The sequence below is a fragment of the Schistocerca nitens genome, chromosome 6 (assembly GCF_023898315.1).
Source record: "Schistocerca nitens isolate TAMUIC-IGC-003100 chromosome 6, iqSchNite1.1, whole genome shotgun sequence".
Lineage (NCBI taxonomy): Eukaryota > Metazoa > Arthropoda > Insecta > Orthoptera > Acrididae > Schistocerca > Schistocerca nitens.
In genome coordinates, this window is record NC_064619.1 from 601,443,366 (window position 1) to 601,455,681 (window position 12,316).

Sequence of the window (12,316 nt, forward strand, 5' to 3'; positions counted from 1 at the left end):
TGTCGTTATTTAACTGTAGCCCCGTCGGAGTAATCGGTATTCGCTTGCGAAAAATAACTTGACAGTTATTAATAACCGTTAAAAATAACGGTTATCAAAGAATAACTGGAACTGTGATAATGGTTACTCCAGAATAACGTCCTCTAGTCTGCCCTGCCACCATGCCACCAGATCACGTTTTGTCTGACCTACAGTATTACTTCGAAACAAATATTCTATATCGTCAGATGGTGACTATTGGCCACAGTTGCCAAATAGGAGTTACCGGCGGGAAAGCATACAGAGTCACAGGTTAAAGATATATCTGTTCGTGCAGATCTGTTTTGATGGCATATCTATGATGCGTAATATCTTTGCAGTGTCATGTAGCTACAGAGTGAAATTAAAAAAGTGTAGGCAGCCTTTGTCCATAAACCAAAAAAATGTCGCAGACAAATTCAGGAGATGACAGTTTCGACTTCTTGTTTAAAATAGTTTTGATCGGTGATTGTGGTACGGGAAAGACATGTGTAGTTCAGAGATTCAAATCTGGAACTTTTATAGAAAGACATGGAAGTACTATAGGTGTAGATTTTTCTATGAAAACTGTGATTGTGGATGGAAAAAAAGTGAAGGTGAGTGTGAGACACCTGCAGGAAGAGTGGTGTATCGATTAAACAGTGATCATTATTAGTATATAACCAGTATTAGAACTAATGAAGTTCTTGCCTTTGAATATCGCTATAATTGATGATAATTCATGAAAGACATCCATTCAAGTGTTATATTACGGTTGAAAGCATACGACATTGTAACTTCTAACGTCACAAGTCGGCTGAAAGAAAACGTCTCAAGGGATCTCAAACTCCTGTCATAGGGAAGTATGTGTTGCTTGTTATAGGCCTACATCAAATAAATTTTCAATTATTGATTGTTGCCTGTGCTGTATATTTGTTTCCAACTGTGTTAGACAGGAATAAGTAAAGCGTGATGATGATATTCATCAATTTTTTTTTATGTTTACCTTGTATGCTATCTTTATGAATTTAACAAGTTTTGGTTGCCAAACTTCATGTATTATTATCAGAGCATACTTAGTAGATTTAGTACCTCATTATTATAATTATACACTGATTAACTTAATGTAGATGCGAGCTAGTCAGATCTCTCCATTCTCATGGCTTTTCCTGATATATTACACACTATGAGCTTCCATGCAATCATAGAGATTGGTTGCTGAGACTTTTTAGCTCACTTTAATTTTAGTTGCGATTTTGCAGCAGCCGGCCTGGGTGGCTGAGCAGGTTCGAATCCTGCCTCGGACATGGGTGTGTGTGATGTCCTTAGGTTAGTTAGGTTTAAGTAGTTCTAAGTTCTAGGGGACTGATGACCTCAGCTGTTAAGTCCTGTAGTGCTCAGAGCCAGTAGAGCCATTTGATTTTCCAGTCTTAATACCTCTGCCATCAGGATGTCTTTAAAAACAGACCCAGATTATTAATGCCCAACAGCTAACTCGCTGCAAGTAATATCCTGTAGCCGTGGCCCTGCAGCCCTATAATCTTGTTATGAGGGAGGACAACATGAAAGTTGTTTAATGGGATCTAGTGAGCAACATGAGACATGGGTATATTCATCTGTGTGTGACTAATGTTATGTAGATGACATCTTGCTGTCTTATATTTCAGGTGTAGATGTCGGTTGCAAGTTCTGTTTATAATATATCTTTTATTTGTTGTGCGTGATGATGTCCAAGATTGTGTTGTCTGCTAGAATTGTGCATGCATATATTCAAAATATGCAAAGGGATTTTTCCCTACTGACTTTCGCCAGTAACTGTGTCCTAACAATGTTTTTGTATATAAATTGCTCATTCCAGAGCTACATTTATTATATTACTCAGAATTCCAATTTTTCCACAAGTATGATAGTTTCAAGTTTTGGGTATGGTTTAAAGGTGTTAGTAATGGTGATGCTGACCCAAAATTCCCTATTCCCTTGAAGGTCCCATTAGTTTAGATTTTCCCTCGCATATTTTCATGTTAGTTATGTCAACCATTGACCTTTTGTGAAACCTTGTACTTCCACTACGTTAATGACATCATAGTTCTGTTGGAACCGTATCTTGTAGCTAAATAATTCCATTTCATGACACAGACCCTTTCGTTCTTATATTCACTCAGTGCGCTTGATGTCAGTGTGTAATTAGTATCTAATACTTATCTCGTAGGAACCAGTTTCAAATGTGTCTTGTTTATGCTACTGTGTGTTCTGCAATTTTGAATTGAATCAAGTAACTTTACTACTTTGTTGTAACTATACTTCTTTATTGTATTATTTGTAACTAACCTCTGCTTTATTTTTCCTTAATTCTAATTTGATGCTTAGTAATGTGTTTGTTCCATTCAACTTTTCTATTGCTCTTTACATTCAGCTTCAAGCGTTAGTTTCTGTAGGTGTACACCTTTACTGACATGCAAAAATGTCAAAAGAATAAGTAAGCTAATGTTTATTTGACCTAAAAGATTAATAGTAGTTACAATAAGCTGCGATGGTGAAAGGACTCTTACTGAAAAGGAGTGGAGTAGTGGTTAGTATTCCATACTCAGTCAGGAGAAAAAAGGTTTAAATCCTTGTCTGACCATCTTCACTACATAGTTTTTCCTCTGGGCATGAGGCAGCCTGCTAAGAGTCAGATGGGTTTCCTGTGTTGTTGTGTGGCAGCAAGTAGTAGTGCATCATCGGTCATACTGCCGGGATAGGTGGGGTGGGTTAGTAATAACAAATTTCTTAAGTGAATACATGTATTGCGAAGGTACTGTGAACATCCCTAGTACCTTAAATAAATGACTGCAAGGTGATCTTGGGTGGTGCAATGAATACTTTTCCTGTTAATGATGAATTGCCCCAAAATATAAGGACATATGAAAGCAGCCCATGAAAATAGGTATAATACACTAATTTACTGATATGTTTATCACCAAAATTTACTATAAACTTAATAGCATAAGTAGCTGACCCTAACTGTTTCATCAAATCAATGTATTTCTTCCAATTCAACTTCTAATCAAAGCACACACCCAGAAATTTTGAACGTTCTACCTTAGTTACATACTTCCGTTCATAGTCTATATTTATCAATAGTGTTATGCCATTTACTGTTCAGCATTGTATGTACTGTGTTTTCTCAAACTTTAGTGAGAGTCTGTTTGCAGAGAAACACTTAATAATTTTCTGAAAGACATTATCTACAATTTCCATAGATAATTCTTGTTTATTGAGTGTGTTTACTATACTTGTATCATCAGCTAAAAGAACTAGCTTTTCATCTTCATGAATATAGCGTGGCAGGTCATTAATATATACGAAGAACAATAAGGGACCCAGGACTGAACACTGTGGGACACCATTCTTGATATTTCCCCAGTTAATTATAAAATATTGACTTCATACAGTACTAAAAAGTACTAGTTGGTGACTGCATCATTCACCATCTATCACTAATGGCCACTTCGTTCACAAGATCCAACATGGATAAAATATCATTCTTCAAAGAGATGAAATTTTAAAAGTACAGTATCTTTTTTTATCTGTGAAATGATTTTGATGAAAGAAAGCCTGTCTCTTGCCGCAGCTAGGCTCAAATTACCTGTGAGAACCACATAAAAATTCCTTAGTAGTTTTTGGAGATTATCATATTCAAATAGGCAGACATGATGGTTTTAGTTTTATTATTAGTGCAGTCTAGCCGTTTTCTGTGGCTGCACTCACATATCAGTAATTTTTTGATGAAGAGTGATGGTGGGTAAATAAGCTACTGTATGTGCAATAACATCAAGATCCCTGTCTGTCTGTTCAGGTTAAGCATAGCTTGTGATGTGCATCCCATTCCCAACACCCACGCCCGCAAGCTGTCTCAAATCACAAGCACAGTGCATCGCCATGTGCAGTGTTGTTGTTGAGCAGTGCATACTTGCCATGGGCAAGAGTGTGCATCTATGAATCGTGCTATTGAAGTAGCTATACAGCATGTACATTAAGTAACAAATAGTGTAGAAGTATTGAAGATTGTATGAGCATTGTATGCATTACTTTCAATCATATCACATAGCACATATAACCCTAGGAAAGCATTTTCACAACAATGATAAAGACCGAAAGTCAAAGAGTAAATAGCTTTTTCAGAGAGTAAATATTTTCCCTTAATTCACATATTTTTTTTCCAAATCAATAAGTAACTTGTATTACACACTTTCAAAATTAGCCTGTGTTCTTTGTCAGGGTTCAAGCTATGTCCATACCATATTTCATCGAAATCTGTTCAGCAGGTTAGTCATGAAAATATAATAGACAGAGATACTTTCGCATTCACAATATTTGTTTGGATAAACTTCCAGCTTTCACCAACTGCGACATGGTCGCGTTTACAAACAGTGATCCAATACTGTCAAATGTTTTTTATTTCAGTCTTTGATCACAGTATGAATCCTTTAGACGATGACCGGTTTCAGTCCGTAATGACCATCCTCAGATCTTTTTTACACCATGTCCTAAAGTGATTAGGCCATAATGTCATTATGGTCTAATCACTTTAGGACATGGTGTAAAAAAGATCTGAGGATGGTCATTACGGACTGAAACTGGTCATCGTCTAAAGGATTCATATTGCGATCAAAGGCTGAAATAAAAAAAACATTAAACTTCCAGCTAAAATGCGTTTTTTTCCATCATACAATTTTGATGAACTAAAGCCTGTATGGTGTCCCAAGCTATGCAAAGTTAATTATATAAAAGACATTAACATGTTCAGACCGACAGGTACGAGTTTTATCTAAAACTTTAAATCACAATATCTATTTTGATAAACTGAAGTCTGTATGGTGTGCTGAGCTATGCTCAAGTTACCTGCGAAAACCCTATGAAAATTCGTCCCAGTAGTTTTGGGGAAGTATGTTCGAACAGCTACAACAGTTTTACAGATTTATTATTACTACAGATAGCTTATAGAGATGCAATGATAGGCCGTATTATTTTTCTGTCCAGGAAATGTTCTCAAGTATTTGGGTTACCTTTAAAACAAAATTATATTTAGAGCTGTTCTACTTAAGCCCAGCTTCTTGCAAGATATGAATGACTGAGATTTCCCTTGCTGTATAATTTTGTTGCTACTGTGGTGATATCGACTTGGTAGTTTTTGTAGTGTGGGATATAGTAATCTGTCTGCTCCACAAATCTCAGAAAAATTTCTGGAGCACTATTAATTCATATTGGAAGTTACTGATGATATTGATTTAGGTCACACACTCTACTGACAACAGTATGTTGTTTGGAAGTGTCCCTAAATGGCAGCTGTAGATATGCACCTGCTAAATCTATCTTCATAACAGACTGCACCTGTAAGATTAGTTAGCAGCCTTACAGGTCAAGAAATTGGGTAACAGTGGTCATGGTCTTAAAAGTTCCCACATGTAAAAATTTTGCAGTGCTTCCTGATGACACTGTGGTAGCCCATTGCCTGGACTTGATTGTTACTAATGTGCTGAGTTAATCTCTACATTTCTTAACATGAAAGGAATCTACTGTGGGCAGTTGTTTGTTTTTGTATCTATCTTCAGTGTAATGTGAGTCTGGTTCTTTTTTTTTTTTGGGGGGGGGGGGCAATCTAGGCTACCTGGAAAAAGGTTCAAATATGAATGTCATAATGGTTCCAAGTCATGAAATGGTATGAACTGGGTACCAGTATTACTGACAAGGAGAGGTCCCCATTGGTGGGATCGACTTTTCGAAACAAACTATACAGTGATGTAGGTCAAAGTTCAAGGAATCACTCCCTGCCGCCATTCACTCTGGTGGGCCCTCGTTTAAGAATTTTGCTTAATGCTTTGTATGTTTACTAATAGTAACAATTGTCAGACGGGTTGCGTAGCATAATGGTTAAGGTACCTACCTCATATGGAAAAGGTTGTCAATTTGAATATTGTCAGCTGCATTGATTAATTTTTTTCAAATCTTTATTGAAATAATGATCATTATTTTTATTCAGGTAATTGGCTTACATGCATTTTTTTTTAATTGTTACTCCTTTGTCACATCACATCATCTTAATCAATGCTTTAACATCATCAGTTGCTCTTATTTTTTTCTTCCTGTCATTTTCTTGGAATCTTTGTGCAGGTGAATTTAATTATTCTTGTTTATATATCATAATATTTAAAGCAAAAATGCCAATCTATCAGTAAAAAAAAATTTAAAAAAAGCCAACAAAATAATCTATTTATGTTGATTGTGCAATGGTGTCAAGAATGTATTTTTCATTACAAGATGTGCGTCTTTTTGGATGACAATTGTCATTGAAAGCAGGTATTATAAGTAAAATGAAATTCAAGCAACATGGGAAATTTTTTTAAAAAAATTTAATCATATGGCTAGGGCCCCCCTCAGGCAGACCGTTCGCCGGGTGCCGATCTTTCAATGTGACGCCACTTCGGCGACCTGCAGTCGATTAGGATGATGATGATGATGATGATGATGATGATGATGATGATGATGATGACAGCACAACATCCAGTCCCTGGGCGGAGAAAATTTACCGACCCAGCCGGGAATCAAACCCGGGCCCAGGGGATTGTCAATCCGTCACGCTGACCATTCAGCTACCGGGGGCGGACAAAATGGGAAATACAAGTAATGAATGCAGCAACATGGACAAAAATGTAAGATCATAAAATGGAAGTAATTAAATTGAAATTAACACATAATAATAATCAAAATTAAATGAACAAGGATTCCAACTGGAAAAAAATTGATAGAAAGAGAAATTAGAACAAATGGTGTATTTCATATGGTGACTAATACGATCTGACAGAGGAATAGGAAAACACACACTTAAGCTAATTAATTGAATAAAATGAATGGCCTGAGTAATTTAGGTAAAGATTAAAAAATAAAAAATTTTGAAGCACCTGACAAGATTAAAACCCACAACCTTGTATATGTGCAGTCATTACCTTAACCACTAAGCTATGCAACCAGTCTGTAGAATGTTACTCTTATTTCAAGCTACAGATCATCACATGAAATTCAGATTTTTTCCCATCCATTACTCGCAAGCAAGGACCCACTGGGATGAGTGGGGTTGACTTGCGGCTGGAGTCTTTCGAATTAGCCGTGTGAACAGCTGACTCATGGAGGTTGGTGTCCCTCCAGTGCAGATCAGGTGCCAATAATAGCTTGCCCATTATGCTACACAAATTTGCAGCTTTCCTAAGTATTTGAACTACCGTCTCCTCTTTCCAAACACGGAATTCCATCTCTGGTAACAGTGGCCCAGATCAGTGATAACAGCCGCAATATTCATCCGGTCCCTCCTCTCTGAATTCCAGTTGTTTCCTCCACCACCTGCCCTCCGGGCCCACTCATGTTCACCTCCGTGGTGCATCCCTTGGCCACAGCTTTGTGTTGACCTATCACAAGGTCCAAAAGACTCACTTCACCCCGAGGCCCTCTGTCACCAATATTTCTATACTTCTCCATGCTTTGTGCATCTCGGGGCTCAGAAATGGGCTCTACTGATGGCTTGATGATTGCTGGTCACGTAGGTTTTGCTTACACTCATGCGAGACACGCTGAAGTGAAGTGTGCCCCTTGCTGGATGGCTGTAGGTTTTCATTTTAAAGTTGGTAGCCATTTCTCATACACTTGAGCATATTCTTTCCTGCTCCGGTGAGTCCTTTCTCATCTGCAGAGACTGCTTGAGGAGTTCGCAAGCTCTCGATCACTGTTTCCCTTGCCATCCCTTGGTTATGGCTTTCCAAGATTCCCTGTATGCCCTTGAACAATATGGACACTCAGTGACCTTTGTCAGGATCCTGGGCCATGTTGGGCTCCTGGAGAATGAACTCGCTTATAGCCTGAAAACTGGCTACCAGAAAGCCAACTCTTGAGATCGGTATTCTGGAAACAGACCTCCAATTTGTACTATGCTGTCAAGTTTTAGGGATCTGGCTCATTCTGACTTCACCAAACTAACTATGGGTGATAAAGGAGACTTTGAAGCTGTGGAGGTCCTCCATGCAGACCTCTTGCAAGGACTCTACTGTCCCTTGCCGGGTCCACGTCGGCTATACTGAGCTGGCTTATGGATGTCTCCTCCATGACAGTGGTCCACATTTTCTGAATTGCTCCAACCTAGCCACCCTGTGGCAGACTCTTAATCTCCCTGACTTGGTGCTACACCTGGTGTTCGGAGACGATGCCTCAGCGACTGACTTAGTTTTACATTTTATTTGTGAAGGACGCTTTTACTACTCTCTTTAAGGGAGAGCCACTGAACCTTATCAGCCCATTGAGGGGTTGGCAGAACACTCTGTTGCCACCTCCTCCCAGACCGGGCTGTGGATGTCTAGGCTCAGTGGTCCACCCTACCCTCGTCCTACCCACTCTTTTTTCTTCCTCCCTGCCCCTTCCACCATCACATGGTCTGTTTGACGTGTTGGCCTTATGTCTGTCTGTGTTTCTCTTGCGTGTCCGTGTTGCTTGTCTTTCAAGGACAATTTCTGAGTGGGGTACCTCTGTTAAGTGGTGGATTACGTCCCCTCATTGCACTTTATGTTTGGGGGCTTCTGGCTGCTCCATAGATGGGGCACCTCACCTGCCTGTCTTTCTTTCTTCTTTTTTGTACCTTATCTAGCCTTTGTTTACCTTTGGTAGACCTTGGGATGTTCTTCCCCTGCCCAATAGCTGAGTGGTCAGCGTGACGGATTGCCGTCCTACGGGCCCGGTTTCGATTCCCAGTTGGGTTGGGGATTTTCTCCTCTCAGGGACTGGGTGTTGTGTTGTCTTCATCATCATTTCATCCCCATCCAGCGCATAGGTCGCCCAGTGTGGCGTCGAATGTAATAAGACTTGCACCAAGGTGGCCAGACCGGCCACTGATGACAAAACACTGATTTCCATTTTTTCTCATGGTTTTGTGTGTTAGGCCATCACTGATGTACAGTCATGTAGATCTGTTAGTCTGAGGAAGAAGGGACTGATGACCCAGTAGTTTGGTCCGTTTAATCATCCAACCAACCACCAGGGTGAATGGCTGCAGCTTGTGATTCGTTGGACATTAACCTGTATCACTGTATATGTTGTCAACTATACTTACTTCCATTGTTTTAGAGCCTGTGTTGGTGAAACTGTTTCCACTGTTCCCCTGTGCAAACAAATTTTACTTGAAAATGTAGACTTAAAGGAAGCTCTGCTACGTGGTTTGTAATTGTAGTTGTGGAACATGATCGAACTCAATTTTTTCAATGTGACAGCCCTTCAAATGGCTGTAGAGCATTCTGAACTGTCAATGTCTCCCACTTTGTATACAATTACAGTTGCTGCTCTTGTATTGTTGTTGGTTCAGGAATCCATTGTAGTTCCAGGTCAGGCTGCAGAATGATTTCCTCTAACATAGGCGTAGGGAGTTTTAGTGCTTCCCTGCGGATGGTTTCATTAATCATAACATCTGCATGTGTACTTTTGCAGTTGATTTTGCTGCATTTGTACCAAAATCGTTATGCCATGTGAATGTGCACCCACTATTTATTGGACCACTGTAGATACTTAGTAGCTTGAAAAATATTGAGAATTTCCACTGAAGTGCTAAATGCTAAGGACAGTGTAGAGCTTTTGCAGTAATGCAAACAATTCTGACCCTGCCCATTACAGGAACAAGATGCATTGCTGTTGGTCTTATTGTACCTTGTGAGGCTGAAAATGTTGGGAAAGGCATGACCCCATAAGAGTCGCATTTATCCTTGCCAGAGCGTACACTTAAGCTTTGCAGACAGAAACTTTTATTGCAGTTGCAAATAACAGTAAGTGGTTTTTGCCATCAGTTACACAGGCGATGCAGTATGTATATGTTATATTGTAGGCAGCATTGGCAGTTGCGCTGTGAATTTTCTGTTGCCTGTATCAAGTAACTGTGTATGGTATTGGCATCCATTTAGTGAAACTTGGCAACAACAAGTCATCTGAAAATGGCACTGGCGTAAGCAATTAATTTTTCTCTATAAGTTGGTTCCATATCGACACTCTTATTTAAAATTTCAGTTTATGGAATTTTTCTCTGTTTATTAGACTTAAAATTTCTGACTCTGTAAGAATAAGCCATGTTTAGAAAATTTTGAACTTTACTTCCAAAATAAGTGTATAATACTCCATGACAGAAATTATTCAGATAGTGAAGGGTGACGAAAATTTAATAGTCATGGGTGACTGGAATTCGGTTGTAGGAAAAGGGAGAGGAGGAAATAAGTAGGTGAATATGGATTGGGGCAAAGAAATGAAAGAGGAAGCCGCCTGGTAGAATTTTGCACAGAGCATAAGTTAATCATAGCTAACACATGGTTCAAGAATCATGATAGAAGGTTGTACACATGGAAGAATCCTGGAGATACTAAAAGGTATCAGATAGATTATATAATGGTAAGACAGAGATTTAGGAACCAGGCTTTAAATTGTAAGACATTTCCAGGGGCAGATGTGGACTCTGACCACAAATTATTGGTTATGATCTGTAGATTAAAACTGAAGAAACTGCAAAAAGCTGGGAATTTAAGGAGATGGGACCTGGATAAACTGACTAAACCAGAGGTTGTACAGAGTTTCAGTGAGAGCATAAGGGAACAATTGACAGCAGTGGGGGAAAGAAGTACAGTAGAAGAAGAATGGGTAGCTCTGAGGGATGAAGTAGTGAAGGCAGCAGAGGATCAAGTAGGTAAAAAGAAGAGGGCTAGTAGAAATCCTTGGGTAACAGAAGATATATTGAATTTAATTGATGAAAGGAGAAAATATAAAAATACAGTAAATGAAGCAGGCAAAAAGGAATACAAACGTCTCAAAAATGAGATCGACAGGAAGTGCAAAATTGCTAAGCAGGGATGGCTAGAGGACAAATGTAAGGATGTAGAAGCGAGTATCACTAGGGGTAACATAGACACTGCCTACAGAAAAATTAAAGAGACCTTTGGAGATAAGAGAACCACTTGCATGAACATCAAGAGCTCAGATGGAAACCCAGTTCTAAGCAAAGAAGGGAAAGCAGAAAGGTGGAAGGAGTATATAGAGGGTCTATACAAGGGCGATGTACTTGAGGACAATATTATGGAAATGGAAGAGGATGTAGATGAAGACGAAATGGGAGATAAGATACTGCGTGAAGAGTTTGACAGAGCACTGAAAGACCTGAGTCGAAACAAGGCCCCCGGAGTAGACAACATTCCATTGGAACTACTGACGGCCTTGGGAGAGCCAGTCCGGACAAAACTCTACCATCTGGTGAGCAAGATGTATGAAACTGGCGAAATACCCTCAGACTTCAAGAAGAATATAATAATTCCAGTCCCAAAGAAAGCAGGTGTTGACAGATGTGAAAATTACCGAACTATCAGTTTAATAAGTCACAGCTGCAAAATACTAACACGAATTCTTTACAGACAAATGGAAAAATTAGTAGAAGCGGACCTCGGGGAAGATCAGTTTGGATTCCGAATAAATGTTGGAACACGTGAGGCAATACTGACCCTACGACTTATCTTAGAAGCTAGATTAAGGAAAGGCAAACCTACGTTTCTAGCATTTGTAGACTTAGAGAAAGCTTTTGACAATGTTGACTGGAATACTCTCTTTCAAATTCTGAAGGTGGCAGGGGTAAAATACAGTGAGCGAAAGGCTATTTACAATTTCTACAGAAACCAGATGGCAGTTATAAGAGTCGAGGGGCATGAAAGGGAAGCAGTGGTTGGGAAGGGAATGAGACAGGGTTGTAGCCTCTCCCCAATGTTATTCAATCTGTGTATTGAGCAAGCAGTAAAGAAAACAAAAGAAAAATTCGGAGTAGGTATTAAAATCCATGGAGGAGAAATAAAAACTTTGAGGTTCGCCGATGACATTGTAATTCTGTCAGAGAGAGCAAAGGACTTGGAAGAGCAGCTGAACTGAATGGACAGTGTCTTGAAAGGAGGATATAAGATGAACATCAACAAAAGCAAAATGAGGATAATGGAATGTAGTTGAATTAAGTTGGGCGATGCTGAGGGAATTAGATTAGGAAATGTGACACTTAAAGTAGTAAAGGAGTTTTGCTATTTGGGGACCAAAATAACTGATGATGGTCGAGGTAGAGACGATATAAAATGTAGACTGGCAATGGCAAGGAAAGCGTTTCTGAAGAAGAGAAATTTGTTAACATCGAGTATAGATTTAAGTGTCAGGAAGTCATTTCTGAAAGTATTTGTATGGAGTGTTGCCATGTATAGAAGTGAAACATGGACGATAAATAGTTTGGACGGGAAGAGAA

General features: G+C 39.2%; 1 protein-coding gene across 1 annotated transcript in view; it reads left to right on the plus strand.

Moving 5' to 3' along the window:
* Positions 1-333: 333 nt before the first annotated feature.
* Positions 334-12,316, plus strand: part of LOC126263085 (ras-related protein Rab-43) — a 60,245-nt gene continuing 48,262 nt past the window's right edge. The window contains exon 1 of the mRNA XM_049960081.1: positions 334-614. Coding sequence (XP_049816038.1) covers positions 423-614 — 192 coding nt within the window. The 5' untranslated portion in view covers positions 334-422. The remainder of the gene's footprint in view (positions 615-12,316) is intronic.